Source organism: Glycine soja, chromosome 18, assembly GCF_004193775.1.
Source record: "Glycine soja cultivar W05 chromosome 18, ASM419377v2, whole genome shotgun sequence".
Lineage (NCBI taxonomy): Eukaryota > Viridiplantae > Streptophyta > Magnoliopsida > Fabales > Fabaceae > Glycine > Glycine soja.
Window position 1 is genome coordinate 41,829,559 of NC_041019.1, and position 23,165 is coordinate 41,852,723.

The following is a 23,165-nucleotide window of genomic DNA, read 5'->3' on the forward strand; positions in this document are numbered from 1 at the left end:
TATTATTAACGTTCAAATATATTTGTTTCACTTTTATACTTTTGAAACTAAATTTTACATTTTCATATCTTTCAGGGATGCATTTGTGGGAGAAGATGAAAAGTAAAAAAGATATTAAGACAAATATATCTCTATGCTGATAATTAGAGATGACCACGTTGATAATCATTTTAATGATAAATTTATCTCTCTATATCATGTAAATTATTTTATTAACGATGACAAATAAATATATTTGTTTTTATCTTTTTTATTGATAAATTACATATTAAAAGATAAAAGTGAATATTTATCCTAAAATAAAATAATTAGCGCTACCCAACTTACACGCATAGCTTACCAAAGAATCTCGGGAGAAGAAAGTAAAACAAACCAAACTTTCTAATAGTAGTATTAATTTGGCTTAAATATCCGGCAGCTGCCCGAAAAACTGATACGCGTTTGGTCAAGCTGCCCGAAAGAGTGAGCGGGCAGGTCCAAACTCCAAGAAGAGTCCAATACTTAGATTATCTATCTATCACCCTCAGAGTCGAACCAGACACACTTCCACGTCACCACCACCACCGTGGAAGGTGGAGCGTGAGGCTGTTTCCGGTAACCTCTCCCGGCGGCGCTGAGTGGTGATCAAGGAAATGGGTCAGACGCTGAGTTGCGTGCAACAGCACGAGGACCATGGTGTGCTCTTCCCTGCACTTGCAAGTGGAGAATTGGAGGTTGTTGAGGCCATGGTGGAGGAAGACCCCACTGTGTTGGAACACACCATTGGCTGTGACAGGCTTTCTCCTCTGCATGTCGCTGCTGCCAATGGTCGGATCGAGGTTGTTCTTGATTTTTGTTGTCTTGCCTCTTTGGATTTGAATGGTGGTGTTGTGTGTTTTTTTGTTGCTATGTGTTTTGATCATGGTGTTGTTTTTTTGCTTTGAAAAAAAAAGGTTCTTTCCATGTTGTTGGATAGGTCTTTCAATGTTGACGTATTGAATCGACATAAACAGGTACCTCTCTTGTCTATGTTTGTCTATAACTGCTATTGATCTCTTTAAGTTTTATGATAAATTTTTCTATAAACATTTATTAGAGAAGAAAATAAGAATATAAAATGATAAGTTTTATAGAAGTTCTGTCATTTAATTTCTCCGAAAGTTGAGTTATATAAGTTGACTCAATTAATATTTTCTTCTCCTATAAGTGCTTGTGGAGAAGTTTATCCAAACAGACCTTAGTCTCTGCTCTTTGGAGTCTTGCACTATAGGCTATACCCCTGTTTAGTTCTGTTTCTTATATGGTTTATTTTGATTTCTTATGTTTTTTTTTTTTTTTTTTTTTTTTTGATGTAGACCCCGTTGATGTTGGCTGTGATGCATGGAAAGACTGGTTGTGTTGAGAAGCTTATTCATGCCGGAGCGAATGTATGTTATGCTTTTTGTGTTGCTTATTTTTTAAATTGAATGTTTTGAATTGGTGGTAATTTTGTCAAAGTTGATCATTGGTTTCTCTTAGTTAGGGTAGTGATAGTTGTAGGTTTAATGTTTCAGATATTGATGTTTGATTCTATACGTCGAAGAACTTGCTTGCACTACGCTGCTTATTATGGGCATATAGACTGCCTTAAGGCCATTCTTTCTGCTGCTCATTCCACACCTGTTGCTGATTCTTGGTTAGACACATTCTCTCTTTCTCTCTCTCTCCATACACACATGCATGCCCAAATATCAATCCAAGCATATGCTGGTATGAATGGTGATGCTTAATTGTTCAATGGAATTGTCAGGGGATTTGCAAGATTTGTCAACATAAGAGATGGAAACGGTGCCACCCCTCTGCATCTTGCAGCTCGCCATAGACGGTCGGAATGTCTTCATGCCCTTTTAGACAATGGTGCTCTTGTTTGTGCTTCAACCGGTGGATATGGGTAATTGTCTTAGAAGTTATGCATGAGTCATTCTTGTAAGAGTTTTGATGACTTTTCATTCATATTGATGAATGTAACATGTGCAGTTACCCTGGAAGCACGCCACTTCATATGGCTGCACGTGGTGGTTCTTTGGACTGTGTCCGGATGCTGCTTGCTTGGGGAGCGGATAGACTTCAATTAGATTCTTCTGGGTATGTAAATCTCAATTACAGTTTTGAGATCCATTGTCGTCAGTGTAGATCACCATTAAAAGGAAAAGACTTGAAGGTTCAGTCATCAATTATATAGATGCTAAGTTGCTAAATATGCATATCTAATTTTTAAATTGTTAATTAATTTCTCTTTATTACATAAAAGAATGAATAAATCTATTGACAAGATTCATTTTTTTAAAGCAAATTTGCCAACTGTTTTGAAATTTGAAATTTGCTTGTTGGTTAAGAAATAATTTTATAGACTCAGAAAGGGATTCTTACACTTTAAAACTGAACTTCATTAGCTGAAAAAATAAATTCATTAACGAAAAACTTAAGCTTATACTTGGGAGACTGTTTGACTATAAATTGTGCTTGATATATATATTGTGCACCTAAGTATCTTAAAATATGGCTTAGGAAAATAACTTTATTTATTGGTCTGGTCCAATATTTTACTTGGTTATAATTGTCATATCCCCTGTTAAAGAAGCATTTGGGTTTCACTATTCAAATAAGACATCTTAGAATGATAAATGTTTCTATAGAAATAACACTTGGAGCCAGTAAAGACTTTATTTTTCCTAACTTTGTTTAAAATCAATAGAGCATGATTTTCTTCTTTAGTCTTGTCATTTCCATAATTTCCAAAATTTTGTGGATTCCTTGGTCACCACAAGCAAATCTGTTAAGGTCTGGCTTAAATATTTGTTTTCAGGAAAATACCGTTCTCAGTTGCCCTGAAGCACAAGCATAAGGCATGTGCTGCCCTGCTGGATCCGTCGTCAGCAGCACCGCTTGTTTGGCCATCCCCATTAAAGTTCATCAGTGAGCTCAATCAGGAAGCAAAAGCCTTACTGGAAAAGGCCTTACTAGAAGCTAACAGGGAGAGGGAGAAGACCATACTAAAGGAGACTGGCATGCCTCCATCCCCACTGCATTCAGAGAGTGAAGATGATAACATTGCCTCTGAGGTACAAAATTTTCCTTTCTTGACTGCTTCAGAGTTTAGATTTATAAGTTTTACTTTGATGCATTTCAATGTTTAGTTTGGTTAAAGATTATATACTTTGGTAGAAGTCCCAAGAATGTTCTTTGGGACCCATGAATGTTATACAATACTATTTCATCTGCAATGTAGTCTTTGGTAGGTTAGTCACTTGGTTGGCTGCATTTTTATTTCTTTTCTAATATTTCATTCAGAGGCTTTCAGGATTTAGAATGCTAATATGTCATGGTGGGGTTTTTTCTGGAATATATGGAATGAACATTTTGTCTAGAAAAGATGATAAATTATTTATTTGCTGGTTATTTCTCCTTGAATAGGCTAGCGATATGGAGTTATGTTGCATATGCTTTGACCAAGCATGCACAATTGAGGTCAGACCCTGTGGCCATCAAATGTGTGCTCATTGCACCCTAGCACTATGCTGTCACAAAAAGCCTGATCCTGCTACTGCCGGCCTTTCTGGACCAGTTTGTCCATTTTGCCGTGGCACCATTCTTCAATTACTGGTTGCTAAGATTAACAAAATCAGTGATACAGAAGTGGAATCTGGCCCTATGAAGCCAAGGAGATCACGGAAATCAAATTTCAGTGAAGGAAGCAGCAGCTTCAAGAGCTTGTCGGCCATGGGCTCATTTGGAAGGATTGCTGGCCGCAATTCAGGGAAGATTACAGATGAAAAGCAATGGGAGGTTTCTTGAAGCTTGATAACTGTTGATGATTATTTTAATTCCAAGTCGGCAAGAAATTATATGAATGATGGTTTTAATTTCTGTGGAATAGCTGCCTATATTGGTATCTTATTTGTATTCATTTTGTCACTATTGTCCAAAGATCACTAAGATCATGAGAGACAACAGTTTGTGATCGGTTTGAGTTTTTTACTTCTGTAATCTGATTCTCAGTTGGAATTGGAGAATCAGAACAGTTATGTAATTTTTTTCCCCCAAATATCAAATATAGTATGCATGAGTTAAAGGTAGTTTTCTTCACTGTTTTAACTTTGGTAGACATATATGGATTCACACATACACACAGGTATTCGTTCATAACCATTTGCAAGAAGAAAGGGTTTTTTACCTTCATAAAATGTCGGTGTTCATTTCTTTAAGCCAGACTACTTGGTTTCACATAATTTGAATAGCGAACATCTGATGGAAAAGTGCATTGGAAAAGTGCAAAGTAGTTATGCTTAATCCCAAACATTTTCACTCAAGTTTGAATATATACTCAACCAAGAAGCTTTTAATTTGTGCTGCTGGAATCTTTTATTTTCCTGATGAAAAAGTTTGGGTGAGTTGGGTATCAGGAGTTTATCAAGTCAGAACAGACCTTAAGGCTCAATGAACACTTATAGAGGTATTTATAAATTACTCACCAACAAAGTCTTCACATCGGTAGAGGAAACCGAATTCACATACCTATAAAATATAAGTCCGTTTGACCAACTTTTCTTGACACTGGAATCCTTGGTGCTTTGAAGACTTAAAAGGTGTTCTATTGTTCAATCTAGTTGCTTAGGCATCGCAGAAACCCTTAATAAGGTGGAAATTTTTGCTGGCGTAAGTCAAGCTCGGCCTGTAATACTCCTTAATCATCAAATACTAACATTTTTATTTTATTTCATTTTCAATGTGGTGTACTTTCACATGACCTGAGATGTGCTTATTTGAAAGCAAAAAGCAGAAAGGATTTGATGTACTAATCATTACAGTTGATCCCACCAATATACAAAACAAGCATACAAACCACTATGTAATAACTTCTTCCCCACCCGAATGGTATGCAACTGCAGTAAATTGTGTGAGGCTTCAATAGTTCAAATTTATGGGGTGCAGCACGTATTTATTATTTTATTACTATCATAATGAACAGCTGGCTATGTGGGCCAGAATGGAGTACAGAATATAACATCCTAATGCCTTGAAATTTAATTACCACACAGGAGAATCTCCTGAAACGGATAAAGAACTCATGACCTCTGAATGAAATATAAATCAATAACAAGGGATCATCACATGTTGAGTTATCCACACAAACAAGAGAAAACTATTGGTGTTCCTTATTCGTCACTCTTCCATTTCTCTGTTAAGATCATGTTCACCACCCAGTGAAGCAGATGGCCAATGATCAATTTGACTCCGCACTAATAGTGAGGTTGAGTCTTGAATAGGGGAGAAACCATTGGGTCCATAGGTGGTAGGACATTGGTTCCTTCTGTAAGTACTTGCAGCTCTTCTCTCAGCTTCAAGGTAGTGGCCAAGAGAGGGTGCATCATTCCCAATCACTGCATCAGTACTTAGCCTTGAACAAAGTGAAAACAACCAAGGCTTCAGCTTGTGAATCCTTTTGTTGTCCTTGGAGGGTTCCATCATTCTTCCCCTGGTTGATCTCCTTGAGAGTTCTAAGAAGCTAGAGATACCAATGAGGCTGCCAAGTGTAATGCTGTTGTCACGGAAGAATGATCCAGTGGACTATAGCCAGCCATGCGAAATGAGTAAAGAATTGTTACTAAAAAATGGCTCATATGCATACTTCTATAAAGAAGTAGAATATATGCCAAATTTCAATTCACATTCATTAACATGATTGCAGAAAAAAATCAATAAAAAATAGTTACATAAAAATGGGGTGGCCCATGAGGCTCTCATCTTGATTCCCTCAAGCAAAGATACTATTTCCAAGATTTGAACCCTTGACGATGTTTTAATGTCACAAGGTAGCAACCTTATCATTATGCTAAGGCTCCCTCACAATCATTACTAAAGAAGCATCTATGGAAAATGTTACTCATAATCTTCTGTCTTTGATCTGTTTTGCAATATGATTGTCCCTTTCTCACACTCTTCAAGGGTAGTTTTCAACATTTTCAAAATGTTTATCCAAACCCCTTGTAATAAAAGACTTTAAATTTCAACAAAGCGTGCCTTCAATTGATCTCAAAATGACAAACAGTATACCAACAAAATGGCAATTAAAGTGAAATTAACCTCACTCACTATCAAAACAATTATGTGCTAGGCCATGCCATGGACCCCATTAGAGCCAAAGCAATTATTTACACACGAAAAGAAGCGAAGGATCCAAAGGAGACCGACAAGGGAAGAGATCAGAAGCTCTATGAGCGTGTTCATTACATGTAGCTTCTTTTTCCTATTCATTTTTGGTTTGGACTAATAAAAAAAATTTAAAAAAAGGCTTCATCTTCGTCAGAGAAATAAAACACAAAGTACACATAGTCAAAAGCCATTGTTCTAACCAGCATGAAAGAGTAAAGCATGTCTAAGTTTAGATCAGCTGAATAGGAAATGGTGCAATAACCGAAAAGGGGACATTGCTGTGTGAAAATGAGAAGTGCAAGAGTCACAATCAAAAACTTGATTAACTATTGCTGGTATGTGAAACAGTCATTATTTCGTACCAAAAAAGTTGCATCAAGATACACACATATACATACAAAATATTTGAGATGTCTCTTTCTGAGACTATGGTCACTTTGATAAAAAATACCCAAAACAATTAAAATGGTGCCATCATTGTTGTAAAAATACATAGTGAAACAAAAAAACAATGACATAACAACATACAAGGAAGGTCATAGCAGCTTAGGACAAAGGAACAGGTAGCAGTAAGTAATGGTATCAATGAAACAAAGTGGTCGTCACAACACTATCATATAATAATAATAATAATAATAATAATAATAATAATAATAATAATAATAATAAGAATAAGAATAATAATAATAATAATAATAATAATAAGGACAAAATAGTTTTTAGACCCTAAAGTTTTAGTTAACATTGGTTTTAATCCATATACTTTAGAAACAATAATTTGGTCCTTGTATTTTCAATAATGGGTGAATTTCATCCTTCCTATTATCCTATGTTCTACAAAGCAAAACGAAATTCGTAAATTACCACAGATTTGAGGACCAAAATCATTATTTTTAAAAGTGCAGGAATTAAGACCAATTTTGACCAAAAATTGAGTAGCTAAAATATTTTATCCAGATAATCAAATCTATTTTTTGACTTTTTGTTCAAAGAAAATGTCAAACCTCGGTGTCAAGATCTGAGGAAGAATCAGTCGAAGGGGTGTGAGAAGCAGTGAGCACAGTGCTGAAGGAGGCTGACCCGGAACCATTTCTCATCAGCTCAATTCTCGAGTTCAAGAATCTCAATCCCAAAGGCCACCCTTCTTCCTGCATCAACCACCAAATGTGAAAACAAAAACCAAAACCAAAACCAAAATCAGATAAATATGGTGCTGTAAACAAAACCCTCAAAAACATTCAAAAGCAACAAACTTTAGGAAAAAAATTCACATAACATCAATATGGGTATGTATGCACCTTATGCTAGCGTATTTATGTGTATCTTTGTGTGTGTGTGAGAGAGAGAGAGAGAAGAGAGAAGATGGAACCTGTTGAGCCATTACTGTGTTTGCTGAATGAAATGAAGGAGTAGAAATGAATGACACACTAAAGTGAAATACTAGGAAATTGTCCAAACAGTATCACTTCAGACAAAGAAGTATCACCTCCAGATTGTTTACCCTCTGACCAAAACAACACAAAATAAATACATAAAAAGTCAAAACTTACTAACAAAGTGCAAAAAACAACAAACCAACATTGGCATCTACATTCAACAGAAGTGGCATAAATTTGACATTTGACCAAAGGGGAAGAGACACAAACGTAGGAACTTCTTTGGTTCCAAACTGAAGCGGTTTAAATGTTTGATTAGCCACATTATTGTTGGCTCTGAAAGTCACAAATCAGAGAGAGAGAGAGAGAGAGAAACTAAGGGGGTGACGTGAGAGTGACTTGTTACTTACTTCTCTCAGGTTTGGTTCGGAGGGTCTGCATAGAATGTGACGGAGGCAGAAGTGAGAAAATTTTGGTATCAGTTACATAGTTGAGAAGCTCAAAAAGATGCAACTTCAATACAAAGGGTAAGAGCAAGTGAGAATATATATATATATATATATATATATATATATATATATATATATATATATATTAAAAAAACCACTGTTGTAATGACTTGAATAGCCTCTCTATGCAATATTTTTATTTCTTTAAGCATGTGATAAATTATTATTATTATAGTTACTAGGGTCATGTAAATTTGGGTATTTTTAACAGATTTTAACTTTTAAATGTTTATTATGATATTTTTTTTATCATGATTATGATCTATTTATTGTATATGAGAATCTGTACGATCGAGTAGTAGGTGGTTTTAGTGAATGATTTTGAGAGATTTATAAATAAATATTAAAAAATTGAATTATTATTAAAATTTAGTTAAAATAATTTATTTTATATTAATAATTAAATAAATATTCAATTCAATTAATTTATTCGTGATAATAGACTGTTATTACAAAGACGAACCTCTCATAGCCTTTCTGTAAAAAACCAAAAGGTTCATGTCTATTTACAACACAAAGTACAAATACTAATTGATGTGATTTTTTAGATAAATAAAAGTTTATAATACTAGAATTTATATTTTATTTAGTTGAATATCTTATTTTATGAATTGGTTTATTTTGTGGTAGCCTGTGCTAGTCCCAGTATAAATTAAACGAGTTGTAATGGATATTATTAAGCACGTGAATTAATTGGAGTGAGTTATTCCATGTTAACCATTAGTCTTAGATTCAAGTCTTGGGTATATAGTTATATTAAATACTTGGGAAGAATTTTTCGTCCATAATGATCATACCTGCTTGAATAGGATTTCCTCTAGTAAATAATATATGTGATGTAGACAAAAAATGAGCTATAATGAATGATAAAGATTGTATACTAGAAGATGCTTATCTTATTTCTTATTTCATTGATACACAGAACATCAATACAATGGAGAGAAATATCAAAATAGTGTGACTAGGATAGAACCTAGACGCTCTTGCAAGGGCATGAGTAACTTGGTTCGTACACTATTGTCAGATCCTAATTCTGTCCAGGTAAAAAAAAATATTAAAAAAGAGAAAAAAATAAAAAAAAGAAAACGTATAAAAAATGAAAAGGAAAAAAAAGAAGAAAACATGGAAAAAGAGAAGAAGAAGAAGAAGAAAAGAAACAAGAAAACGTAAAAGAGAAAGAAAAAAAATAATAAAACAATAATAATAAAAGAGAGAAAATAAATTTTGTGGCCTATTGAGCTCTCCATTAAGTCAAAAAGAGCATATGATAAAAGCCAAAAAAGAGGGCAAGATATGTCAATTAATGCACAAAGAAGGCACGAATCCCAAGAAAGAAAATGAACCAATCCAATGGCACCATTTTGCGAGCTTTGTCAGAGAAGAGAGAGCGGTCATCAAGTTACCCCTCATTCCTCACATTCTCACGTTTTCTCTTTTGTCCCTCTTCTCTTTGTGTTGTTTCTTTCTTTCTTTCTTTCTTCTTCTTCTTTTTGTTCTTCTTGTTCTTTTTCTTCTTCTTCCTTCGTACCACCATTTGCCACTATCTCATGGTAGCTTCACACCTGTGGGTCCTTCGTCGGTGGTGTTAAGGGCCAAATCACTTTCATTTTTGGTTTCTTTTCTCTTTTTTTTTTGTTTGCACCATCGCGAAACCTCTGTCGTCGTCGCTGTCATGCCGCCACCGGCCCCGTGGCGGCCTCACGCCACTGGACCTTGTACCAGTGGTGCCACGAGCAGCGCGCCACCCTCCGTGGTCGTTTCCGCTTTGGCCGCACCATTTTCTACGCGAGGCAACTAGGGTTTTCCAATCCTATTCCATAATTGCGGGTTGGCCCGGGTCGCCCTTACTCGGTTCCAATCCAACCCTAAAAATGTACAACAAAAAACAACAACAACAACAACAATTGTTGTTTATACCGTGTTTTTGTTACATGCACCCTTTTCTTTCATTTTGGGCCTAGTCCATTTCGCAGTCTATAATAAGATGGAAACACTATTCACACTATGTTTTTTCATACATGCACTTTTTTCATTTTGGGCCTTGCCCATTTTTGTAAAATCTGAAATAAAATAGAAACGCTATTTGCACTATTTTTTTAACACACGCACCTTATTCATTTTGGACCCAGGTTGTTTTTTTATGAAGTTAGAAGAAAAATAAAGCTAATGATTACACCCCCTTCTTTATATGTGCACCCTTGTCACTTAGGATGGTAACTAGGCCGCCATGTCAACACTCTATCAGTGTTGACTAAGTCCAAGTCAACCCTTTGAATTTATAAAAAAAAATTATTAAATAAAAAAATATACATATTAGTGGATAGATCTTTATTGTATTTTATTTGTTTATTGTCTCTATCGTTTATTCTTCAATATGAGTTTTTTTTATCATAGCTTGTTAGTTAGTTTAATTAATATTATATTATAAATATCTTGTTATTCATCTTATTTTCCCCACGTTTCTATCTCGCATCCTTAATTACTAAGTGTACTCCCTACTTCTATTCTATCTCTTTCTATTCTCATTCTATTTATTTGATTTCATAGCACTAAGTCAATTATTTATTTATTTTTGCAAACCCGCATTAGCATTCTTTAGTAAACGCTTACACTATGTGCACTCCATGCTGGGTCATCGACTTGCTTAGTGGTGTTTCAATAACGTGTGAGTAAATTTTATGAATGACATGTTGGATCTTCGACTTCCTTGAGCTCGCAAAGTTTAGCACAAAACTAAAATCTTTTTTGAAAATGGTAACATTCTCAAATAAATAATCCCTCAATGTTACACACACTCCATGCTGGGTCTTCGACTTGCTTGGTAGTGTTTCAATAGAGTGTGAGTAAATTTTATGATTGTCATGTTGGATCTCCGGCTTGCTTGGCTTCACAAAGTTTACCACAAAACCAAAATCTTTTTAAAAAATAAATAATAATAATAAAATAAAATCAACCCAACACACAAATGCTTTTTTCTACAAAGAACTACACAAGTCTGATTTCCTCATTGCACCTGGGGATACGTAGGAGCAGGGGCAAATCCCTCGTCGACCCAAAAAAAAAGTTCCCTTTTGTTTCTAAAAATAAAATTTGATTTTCTTTTCTAAATAAAAAATATAATTAATGTTTTTAAGGGAAGATAAATAATTACAAGTCACTTTATTTTTAGCGCACTCGATTAAAGACTGTCGTTTTCATGATGGACACGCGGGGTGCTAACACCTTTTCCGCGAGTAAACGACTCTCGAATCCTTTTTCTCAAACCGTAGACAATTCCTTATCATTTTTGGTTTTTTCGGCATTTTCCATAAATAAACGTTAGTGACGACTTCCCAAGTTTTCCATATTTTTGGAAAACAATTTATTTATCTGAATTTTTTATTCCGTCGTCCCATCGTGGCCCTCGTTGCGATAGATGGAGACTCCACTGGAGACTTGTTAGAGAGTTAAGCCATTTGATCGAGTATGCAATTTTATCGTGATTTTTTCTTTATTTACTTTCTCTTTCTTTTTTATCCTTTCGTTATGCTCCCGTTCATTATCGTTTCATTCCGCTACCATTTTTTTTTGTGGTTTTGCTTCAATCTCGTTTCTTTTATTCTTTGTTTCGCTTATGCTTGTATATAACCTTTGTCACGTTGTTGCTTCTTGGTGTGTATCCTTGTATCTATCACCTCCGTAGTTAGAAATAAATTGTGTCATTAAATCCTAGGGTAGACGACATGTGATGTACTTGTTGTATCTACTTGGGAATTTTCTAGTTGTTTTGCAAGTGGAGTTGGACAATTCTTAGGTTTCTCTGTTCACACATGACACCGACACTTTTTTCACACATTTTGAGATATTGGGCCCTATACCCGGGTCTGTGCGAGCCATAAGGAATAGAGGTTAATCTGTGGTCATGTTGGGTCCTCGACTCGCTTGATGACAATGAAGCCTCATCTAGAGTTTTCCTTTTTTGGTAAGGCATTGCTGTTGGTAGTCCCTATCACTGCAGTGTTGTTACTTAAGAGGATGATATCTCTAGAGGCTGGTGAGGTTACAGGAAACTACCCTTGGAAGTTGTCACTGGATAGTGGACTTTTAGACCATTTTTGTTTGGTTCTTGAATTAAGGACACATATTAGACTCACCATGTCCTGTTTCCTTGATTGTGCCATGCATCTCTTCATGGCATCATAATGGACATATCATTCTTGCATTCATCATTTATCATATTCATGCACCGCTTTTGCATAAGTCATTGCATTTCCATACATATTCATTTAGCATGTTTTTTGTTCAGACAATTACATACATTATGTTGTCATCATTCGCAAGTTATGTTCACTCATGCATAATCCTGCCATATAGTTGCTCATGCCTTGCATTTTCCTCTTCATCACAAAAAAAAAGTCACAATGAAGCGTGAAAGTTTACACCACATTCTTAGTTACATGTGTTGGGTACCTAGATGATAGCTATAAACAAACCATGTTAGGGTTATACACTCTTTTTTCTTGAAAATGATTGAAAATCATGTGAACATGGTACCTAATGCATTGTTAACAAGAAAGGGTGGTCTTTCAGGCATCTCGTGTCCATCTCATAAATACATTTGTCATGCATAGCATATGTATGCCCTGATCATTCATCTCTATGATAGGTTGCCAAAGTATTGATGATCAAAATTTCTATTCCTTGGATCACGGGGTCGAATCAAGCACAATCTTTTAAGAAAGGGTTTTTATCAAGTGAAGGTCAAAGTATGGAAGTAGCCAACTTACAAAAGTTGGGGCAGAAGATTGATCGGGTTTACATAGCCTCTTTGACTACTGCTAACACATGATTGAGCTAATGACTTACAAAATTAGGAACCACTAATGTACCCGTGTTTTATTTCCAGTTGCACTTTGACTCTAATGGACACATGTCAAGGCAAGGATAATGAGTGACATAGAGCAAGTACAAGAGCAAATGAAGGTCGATATGGAGGCCATGAAGGAGTGGATGACAACGATCATGGAAGCAATGGTGAGCATGAGGAAAATGATGGAGGTCAACGCAGCTACAACTATTGCTTTAGTACTGCTACTGAGAGGGACTCGATTCACTCGTTCAGGTTCAATCAAGATAGTCATCCAGTCTCAGATGTAGTAGGCCAAGGAGGCGAGACGGCAGAAAAAGCATATGGGCCTCATTATGTCCAGGTCCAGAGTAAGTCTTCTTTTCCACTATATAGTTTGCCTCCTAATTATACACTGCCTATTGTTGTATACGCTACTGGTGAGAATATCGGTAATTCCGCACCCGTATTCATTGAGAATAAACAACCCCAACCCAATCATACTCATGCCTATGTCTTTCAACCTATGGGGGAATCACATGATGCTCCCTAGGACCACACACTTTGACTGGTTTCGGGGTTTATCTGGGATATACCACTGAAGGGTTTGCATTTTCTAGTGTCCTCATGCCAAATGTTGCTGATGCCCCTCAGTATCGACCACCATCACAACCCTTAGATTTTATGATGGAAGGAGGACCTCCTGCTATAGTTGAAAAGAAAAATTGATCATATAGAGGAGAGGCTGAGGGCCATTGAAGGAGGAGGAAATTATAGCTTTGCTGACATGTCAGAATTATGCTTGGTACCCGACGTGGTTATTCCTTCGAAGTTCAAGGTGCCATAATTTGATAAGTACAAAGGAACCACTTGCCCAAAGAATCACCTAAAAATGTATTGCAGGAAGATGTGGGTGTATGCGAAAGATGAAAAAATGTTGATGCATTTCTTCCAAGAGAGTCTCGCTGGGGCAATTATTACCTGGTATACTAACCTGGAACCTTCCTAAATCTAGTCTTGGAAGGATCTACAAAATATGTGCAAGAGAGACAATGAATCTTTCAAAGAATACGCTCATAGGTGGAGAGATCTGGCAACTCAAGTAGTGCTCCCGATGACAGAGGGAGAGAGAGAGAGATGATAACAATGATAATGGACACACTGCCGGTGTTCTACAATGAGAAAATGGTAGGTTACATACCTTCAAGTTTTGCATATCTAGTGTTTGTTGGCGAGAAAATTGAAGTAGGTATGAGGAAATGGAAATTTAATGATGTTGCTTCTGCGAATCCTGGTAATAGGGGACTTGGGAGAAGTGGAGAAAGGAAGAAGGAGGGAGAACCTCATGTTGTGGCTGCACTTCCTGCGTGGCCAAACTTTCCACTAGCCCCTTATAATCTCATGTACCAATATCCTCCCTAGAAATATCACTACTCAGCCAATATCAGTCCTTCCCATTATCCACCACCTACCAACTAAGAACACCCAATTAGCCACAAAGCTCACCCCTAAAATGGACACAAAATCCACCCGCTGCACATCCAAGACCAAACACTACCCATGATACCAACCAAAACACCAACCAGGGAAGGAATTTCCCAAAAAAGAAGCCTGCAGAATTCACCCCAATCCTGATGTCAATAATGCAATGGTAGCCATAAGCCTAGCAAAGATCCTTCAACCTCCATTTCCTTGAGGATACAAATTGAATGTGACATGATCCTTCAACCTCCGTTGAGCAATGTATGACCCTGAAACATAAGGTTCAAAGTCTGATTGATGCAGGCTGGTTGAGATTTGAGGAGGACAATCGCTTTTGAATTCTAACATCGTCAAGCGAAACTATGCGTGATGCTTGGGGAAATTTGAAGGTTGCTGTTGGATGTTTCCAAGGACTCATTAGGATTCTCAGGTTTATGCTATTAGTGTAAACAACAATCACAATGCTAATAATATGGATGAATTTGATGCCATTGTCTCTCATTCTCTCACAATTATATCTTTGCATATTTAGTTAACCTTCAGTGGAATATGAATGTATGTCGCTAGCTTGTTAGCTCAAATGACCTAAACTCCAGAGTTAATTTTCAAGTTTGCCCAATCAGAAATAGCGTGTTCTACACGTTTGGTGGGGGTTCCGTAAGCGACGAGTAAAGTTGAATAAAAATTTGATTGATTGTGTTTCAAATCAATAAATAATAAGTACAAACATTCATGCGACCTCATCTTATAAGTTGTTTTTCTTAAAAAAAATGATTTGTGAAGAGCAAGAGTCATTTGGCTTAATCTGTCAATTGAAAATCCTTTAAATATTTCTTGTCCTTGAAAATTGTTTTTTGAGAACTTGCACCGTTTCTTTCATTTCTTCTTGCTACAAGGTTGTGACAAATGACAATAGTAGATACATTCGAACCCTACACTGGGGCAATGACAACACCATGCATGAGCTTCAAGTGATCTAGGGGGCAAATAAGACGTTCCCACCTGGTAGATTGAAAACCTGAAAGGACGACCTAGGCAAAAGTTAGGGTAATAATAATAAAAAAAGAAAAAAATGACTAGGAGCGTGTTTATCAGAGGTTCTCCCAAAATCCAAACTGTAAGAGTCTATAGTTAAGATTTGAAATGACACATGACCGTATTTCTTCATCCCAAACACTAATTTGTCCCTTGCTACCCCCTCCGAGCCAAAGTATAATTGTTTTCTTAAAAAAACCAAAAAAAAACCCTGAGTAGGAATCACCACTAAACTTGTGGGAAGAGCAATGCAAACAACACATGCATGAGGTTTACTAAGCTCTAGGTTGGGCAACAATGATTTAAAGGAATGACTAATTTTGCTTTTGAGTTTGGATTATGAAATGGAACCCGCACACGCTTGTGTAAAAAGAAACAAAAAAAAAATCCTTGAGGTTTGCACTTGCACATTTGAGAAGCTAATTTATTCGACCAAGAGCTTATGGAAGATGCCCAAAGATAATTGTGATAGTAGGATACATCTGATGTTAGTAGCTCACGCAGACTCCTTAGGGTTCCTTTCGAATCCAAGGGTAGCCTTTGTTATATAAATTCTTTCAGGATCAGCCCAACGGGATCAATAGACCCATGGCATCGCTCTATGATCTTAAATCAGGAAAATTTTACTTGGTCATATATCAAAGTGTAACAATCCATTGCCATCCATCAATGGTGCACATAGTCTGATGCAATCCTCCCTAGGAAGGGACCAATCACTAGAACCATGAGCAAGAGGCTCCAAGAAGATTGGGCTAGAGCTGCTGAAGAAGGCCCTAGGGTTCTCATGAACCTTAGGGTAGATTTCTGAGCCCATGGGCCAAGGTTGGGTCCAATTATCTTTGTACATATTAGACTAGGATGTCATTATATTTGGTCCTTGTATATAGGGCTCCATATTGTAGGTAGGGTACCCTAGAAATATAGGATTTTTCAGCCCTTGTATTTTTTGGGCACCTAGACTAGTTTTTGTATTAGGGGTAGTTTTGTAATTTCACATGCACTAAGTGGATATTTGATGTGTGTGGTTGGAAATAAATTTAATTGAATTGGTAGAAGCCCAATCCAATTAAATTTTAGAGGGGGAGGTGAGCATTTGCTTACTACACCCCATTGCCACATCATATAGTCACACTTTGTGCATGTCCTTCATGCTTTTCATGCCTCATGACACCTAAGCACACTTAGTGGAGAATCTTGTAATTGATCTTGGATTAGTGGGCTGAACCATAACTAAAATTCACTAATCATAATTAGTGAAATTTTGGCTCCAAAGTTTGGCTCCACAAATTCAATTTCAAATTCAAGTGAAATTTGAATTTCCCTCCAATTTTGTGTGACACTTAGGCTATAAATAGAGGTCATGTGTGTGTATTTTTTCAACTTTGATCATTTGAATATTAACTTCAGATTTCAGAGCTCCTTTTGAGCACAAAATTTCGTGCTCTTCTCTCCCTCTCCCTTCATTCATCTCCTTCTTCCTCCAAGCTCTTATCCATGGCCTCCTATGGTGGTGAGCTTCTTCTAGACTCATCTTCTCCTTGAAGTGGCGTCTCCTCTCTCTCTTCCTTCTCCATTCCGCTGCCATTTATCTTCCAAGAAGCAAAGGGATCCATTGATGAAGAAGATCCTAGGCCTACAAGCTCCAATGGAGCTTGCATCATGTGGTATCAAGAGCATCTTCATCTAGGTGATGTTCTTTTGCTTCCTCTATCTTTTTGTTCGGTGAATTCTCTTTAATTCCTTGTTCTTCATCTTATTCTCCATGTATATCCTCCATTGTCTTGTGGTTTGGTGCTGTTTAGAGTAGATTCAAAAAAAAAAAAATAAACCGATTAAATCTTAGATCTACACTTGTTCTTGCATTTCTATGGTTCAAAATTTGTAGATCTACTCTTGAATCTTGTTTTTGTGTTGATTTTAGGTTCTATCAATTTTCATTCATAATATTCTTGTGCTGAACCTTTAGATCTAAATTTTGTTCCAAAATATTGATTAGAAAAAAAAAAACACAAAAATCTAAGTGTAAATCACTTAATCCATGTTGTCTTAGAGTCATGTTTAGTCATAGTAATTGTCACATTATGTTCTAAGTTTGTGTTGAATTTTATTTTGTTAATTGAATTCTAGATACATTTGTTCATGTATTCTTGTCATTCTTAGCCTATCTTTTGAATTTTGAGTCTAATTCATGCATGTTATTTAGTTCATAACATGTTCTAAATCAATTCCTAGAAGTAGTCTTGTTCTTGAACTTTTTTTTTGCTTTCTAAGTTTCCTACATGATGCCTATGATGAAGTTGAGTTGTGGTGCTGAGTTGTGGCTGGATTTGTGAATCAAAATAAGTCTTAAGCTCTCTTTAATTGTGTTATTCAAGATAATTGAGCATAAGCAAACACAAATTGTAACTATCCAAGCCTTAAGCAACATAAACACTACTCTTGATTTCTAGGTTGAAATCGCTGGTGCTGGCAGCTTGAACATACGAACTTGTATAAATTACTGGGAATTGGTCACTACGTGTTTTGAGCTGAAACTTTTACTGAATTTTCTAGACATCTGGACGAAAATTATAAAAAAAGAACCAAGCGATTTGGATTAAAGGAAAAAATAAGAAAAATCTCACAAGTTGGCAGAAAAATCAGTGTCCAGGGAAAAAAAAAAAGAAAAGTGAAAGGAAAGTGTGCTTGTTGTTTTGGCTCAAAATTTATTCTATAATTGGTGCCTATTTTATACCAATCCTAGTTCTGAAATTTCAATTGAAAATTATTGTGAAAACAAGTGCCAAAACTAGAGGTTTCTTGAGTCTTTTTTTTTTTTTAGAGTTTTTCTACTCTACTCTAGAGCCATTCTAGGTTTCTCTTTGAGTCCTAGCTTGCTTTTTTGTGCTTTTCATTGCTTTAGTTGTTGAATAATCCTTGGAAATTTGTCTTGTTAAAACTCTATTGGTTTAGCTTTCATTTCATTTTTTTTTTTTTTGGTCTTTGGTTATTGCTTGTCTCTTTGTTTCCTTGCTTGTGAGTTGCCATATAGGGAATTGGAAAGGAGGATTGGTGCCATATCTTGAAGAATTTGAGTCAAGAAGCAAGGGGCCAACCACCTTAAGAGCTATTGGACTAAGAAGCACTCCAAATTGAGTGAAACACTAAAGAGAGAATAGCCACCACAATTGAGGACTTTTTTCTTTGTAATTTTGTAATTGGCAATTTGCTTTGCTTTCAAATTTTGTAACAAAAAGGCCTTTCATTGGAAGTAAGTTGGGAGCCTCCGCTAGGTCACCCTACTTCCATTTGTGTGTAATAATTTTAGGCAATTTTCCCTTAGGATAGTGAGTGTTTTGTTGGGAACCTTAAATGAGGTCATCCAAACACTCTTAGGATCCGCCTAGTTTGCATTTCTTGCACTTTAATTTCTTGCTTACTTTCATAGCTTATTTCCTTTACCCTCCATTGTCAAACCGCCTAGATAACTTTCCTTTTACCAATTAGTTTTTACCTTATCTTTCACACCTTTTTTTAGTGTTTATTTTGGCTAGTTTCAACCATAGTTTCTTTTACCTTTTTTTTCAAACCCCCAACAAGAAAGAACCATAACTTAGGAACCAACATGAGTCTTCATTCTTCATCTAGTGTTAATGGTGAGGGTTCTACTCCTAAGGACCCCTTGTATAAGATATTAGATGAGTTGAGATCCCTTAAGTTGTGGAAAGAAAAACAAGAGAGAAAAGAAAAAGGTAAAAAAAGAGTGGAAGAAATAAGTCAAGATGAAAGAGAGAAAATAAGAGAGGAAGAAAGAAGAAAAATAATGAAAGAAATGAAAAGAGAAAAACATGCCTCCTATAGTAGTCATGACTCTTGCAAGAGTTTAAGTGAAGAACTTAGCAACTATTATAGAGGGCGTCATAGTTCACATACTAAACATCACTCCCAAAGAAGAGAAAAGGATAGAAGGCCTCAAGAGGTTAACATTAGCCTCCCATATTTCCACGGAAAAGATAATGTTGAGGCCTACTTAGATTGGGAAATGAAGGTTGAACAACTCTTTGCTTGCCATCATATTAGCGAAGAGAGAAAAGTTCCATTGGCTACCCTTAGCTTTCAAGGGTATGCCCTCTATTGGTGGACTTCCCTTGTTAAAGAACGAAGGATTCATGAGGATCCTCCAGTAGAGTATTGGAATGATCTTAAGAGTGCCCTTAGGAAGAGGCACATTCCCTCCTACTATGAAAGGGAGCTTATGGACAAGCTCCAAAGGCTTAGACAAGGGAGTATGAGTGTTGAAGAATATAGACAACAAATGGAACTACTCCTTTTAAGAGCTGGACTTAGGGAGGAGGAAAGAACAAGCATAGCTAGGTTCCTTAGTGGGCTCAATATGGAAGTGAGGGACAAGGTTGAACTCCTTCCATATAGGGACCTAGATGAGCTAGTCCAACTTTGTATAAGAGTGGAGCAACAACTTAAAAGAAAGCCTTCTTCAAAATCTTATGGCTCTCACTCTTATCCAAGGAAGGACCAAGCCCATGGAATTTTAGGGGCTGCACCTTCAAAACCCAAGGAAGATAAGGGTAAGACCATAGAGAAATACACCCCTAAGACTAGTTCCCAAGAAAGGACTAGCAACATTAAATGCTTCAAATGTCTTGGGAGAGGTCACATTGCCTCTCAATGCCCCACAAAGAAAACCATGATCATGAGGGGTCAAGACATTTATAGTAGTCAAGAGGAGACTACTTCTTGCCCTTCCTCTAGTGGAAGTGAAGATGAAGTAAGGGGTGAAGAGTCTAGTGAGGAAGTCTACCCTCATGAAGAAGGTGACCTCTTAATGGTTAGAAGGCTCCTTGGAGGTCAATCTTGTGATCTATCTCAATCCCAAAGAGAGAACATCTTTCATACAAGATGCAAAATTTTAGATAAAACTTGTTCTCTCATTGTGGATAGTGGATCTTGTTGCAATTGTTGCAGCACAAGATTAGTTTCCAAGTTGAACCTCACTATCATTCCCCACCCAAAACCTTATAAACTTCAATGGCTCAATGAGCAAGGGGAAATGATAGTTAACCAACAAGTGAAGGTACCTTTCTCCATTGGAACATATAAGGATGAAGTTAATTGTGATATAGTTCCCATGGAGGCAGGACATATTCTGTTAGGAAGGCCGTGGCAATTTGATAGGAAGATCATTTATAATGGCCTAACTAATGAGATTAGCCTCACCCATCTTGGCACTAAATTTGTGTTGCATCCTCAAACACCTTCACAGGTGGCCAAAGATCAACTAACTATGAAAGATAAGAGGGACGAGGAAGAAAAATTAGAAAAACAAAAGAAAAAGAAGGATAGTAAGGTCTTGTCTTCAAAGGCCAGGGGGAAGGAAAAAGAGGGAAAGGATTCCTCCAAGAAGATTGTTAAGAAGGAAAATCATTTTGCAACAAAAGGTGATATTAAAAGAGCACTCCTTCTTAAACAATCTTTCTACCTTCTCCTATCAAGGGAAACATCCCTTAGCACTGCCACAATTCCTACATTTGAGACCTTACCCCCAAAGGTCCAAGAACTCTTACATGAATTTGGTGATATATTTCCCAAAGAGATACCCCCTGGGCTACCTCCTTTAAGGGGAATAGAACACCAAATAGATTTAGTCCCAGGAGCAAGCCTTCCTAATAGGCCAGCCTATAGGACTAACCCTCAGGAGACTAAGGAGATAGAGTCTCAGGTTAAAGAATTGTTGGAGAAGGGCTGGGTCCAAGAGAGCCTAAGCCCATGTGCTGTGCCAGTGTTGTTGGTGCCCAAAAAGGATGGTACGTGGAGAATGTGTACAGATTGCAGGGCCATCAACAACATCACTGTAAAGTATAGGCACCTCATTCCTAGACTTGATGATCTGCTTGATGAGTTGCATGGTGCCAATATCTTTTCAAAAATTGATCTTAAAAGTGGTTATCACCAAATCAGGATGAAAAAGGGTGATGAGTGGAAAACTGCTTTCAAGACCAAGTTTGGTTTGTATGAATGGCTAGTGATGCCTTTTGGGCTCACTAATGCACCAAGCACCTTTATGAGGCTTATGCATCATGTCTTAAGGGATTTCATAGGTAGATTTGTAGTTGTTTATTTTGATGATATTTTAGTGTATAGTAGGAGCCTAGATGATCACTTAGGACATCTCAGACAAGTTCTTTCAGTCCTTAGGAAAAACACCCTCTATGCAAATATAGAGAAGTGTACCTTTTGTGTAGATAATATAGTTTTCTTAGGTTTTGTAGTTGGTAGAAATGGGGTCCAAGTGGACCCTGAGAAAATCAAGGCCATCCAAGAATGGCCCACCCCAAAAAGTGTGGGAGATATTAGGAGCTTCCATGGGTTAGCAAGCTTCTATAGAAGGTTCGTTCCTAATTTCTCTACAATTGCATCACCTCTCAATGAGCTGGTGAAGAAGAATGTGGCATTTACCTGGGGTGAAAAACAAGAGCAAGCCTTTGCTTTGCTCAAAGAAAAGCTTACTAAGGCACCTGTTCTAGCTCTTCCTGACTTTTCTAAAACTTTTGAGCTAGAATGTGATGCCTCTGGAGTGGGAGTTGGAGCTGTATTGTTACAAGGTGGGCACCCTATTGCTTATTTTAGTGAAAAACTTCATAGTGCTACCCTCAACTACCCCACCTATGATAAAGAGCTTTATGCCTTAATAAGAGCCCTCCAAACTTGGGAACATTACCTTGTTTCCAAGGAATTTGTCATTCATAGTGATCATCAATCACTTAAGTACATTAGAGGGCAAAGCAAGTTAAACAAGAGGCATGCAAAATGGGTAGAGTACCTAGAGCAATTTCCATATGTTATCAAATACAAAAAGGGAAAAACAAATGTGGTAGCTGATGCCCTCTCTAGGAGACACACATTGTTTTGCTCCCTAGGAGCTCAAATTTTAGGATTTGATAATATTAGGGACTTGTATGCTTTAGATGAACATTTCTCTCCCATTTATGAGAGTTGTGGGAAAAAGGCCCAAGATGGATTCTATTTGGCTGAGGGGTATTTGTTCAAAGAGGGAAAGCTTTGCATACCCCAAGGATCCATTAGGAAATTACTTGTGAAAGAGAGCCATGAGGGTGGGCTCATGGGCCACTTTGGGATAGACAAGACCCTTGTCTTACTCAAAGAAAAGTTTTATTGGCCCCATATGAAGAAAGATGTCCATAAGCATTGCACTAGGTGTGTGGCTTGTTTACAAGCCAAGTCTAGGGTGATGCCTCATGGGCTATACACACCCTTACCCATCCCATCTGCACCTTGGGTAGACATTAGTATGGACTTTGTCCTTGGGCTTCCTAGAACCCAAAGAGGTGTAGACTCTATCTTTGTGGTGGTGGATAGGTTTAGCAAGATGGCACACTTTATACCATGCCACAAGGTGGATGATGCTTCCCACATCTCAAAACTCTTTTTCAGGGAAGTTGTGAGACTCCATGGTTTGCCTAGGACCATTGTGTCAGATAGAGATGCTAAGTTCCTTAGCCACTTCTGGAAAACCTTATGGGCTAAGTTAGGAACTAAACTTCTTTTCTCTACCACTTGTCATCCACAAACTGATGGGCAAACAGAGGTAGTGAATAGGTCTTTATCCACCCTTTTAAGGGCTCTTCTGAAAGGCAACCATAAGTCTTGGGATGAGTATCTTCCTCATGTAGAATTTTCCTACAACAGGGGGGTTCATAGAACCACCAAGCAGTCCCCTTTTGAGGTTGTCTATGGGTTCAATCCCCTAAC

The 23,165-nt window shown here is 37.0% G+C and overlaps 2 protein-coding genes across 3 annotated transcripts; one reads left to right on the top strand and one right to left on the bottom strand.

The window, feature by feature from the left end:
- Positions 1 to 419: 419 nt before the first annotated feature.
- On the top strand, positions 420 to 4,097 carry LOC114396328 (putative E3 ubiquitin-protein ligase XBAT31). The gene is made up of 8 exons (XM_028358234.1): positions 420 to 818; positions 933 to 992; positions 1,335 to 1,406; positions 1,533 to 1,654; positions 1,769 to 1,909; positions 1,996 to 2,103; positions 2,825 to 3,080; positions 3,433 to 4,097. The coding sequence occupies exons 1-8, from the start codon at positions 633 to 635 to the stop codon at positions 3,811 to 3,813; spliced, it is 1,326 nt and encodes a 441-aa protein (XP_028214035.1). The 5' UTR covers positions 420 to 632; the 3' UTR covers positions 3,814 to 4,097.
- An 830-nt stretch (positions 4,098 to 4,927) lies between these two features.
- LOC114396329 (uncharacterized protein At3g17950-like) lies at positions 4,928 to 8,069 on the bottom strand. 2 transcript variants are annotated; one of them, XM_028358235.1, is made up of 4 exons: positions 7,958 to 8,069; positions 7,541 to 7,675; positions 7,176 to 7,319; positions 4,928 to 5,586 (listed from the first exon to the last, which is right to left on the bottom strand). In XM_028358235.1, exons 2-4 carry the CDS (start codon positions 7,550 to 7,552, stop codon positions 5,182 to 5,184), a joined length of 561 nt encoding a protein of 186 aa, XP_028214036.1. In that variant the 5' UTR covers positions 7,553 to 7,675; positions 7,958 to 8,069; the 3' UTR covers positions 4,928 to 5,181. The 2 variants fall into 2 exon arrangements, with proteins under 2 accessions (XP_028214036.1, XP_028214037.1); XM_028358236.1 differs by lacking the exon at positions 7,541 to 7,675 and having other exon boundaries at positions 7,958 to 8,061.
- Between the last annotated feature and the right edge of the window lie 15,096 nt (positions 8,070 to 23,165).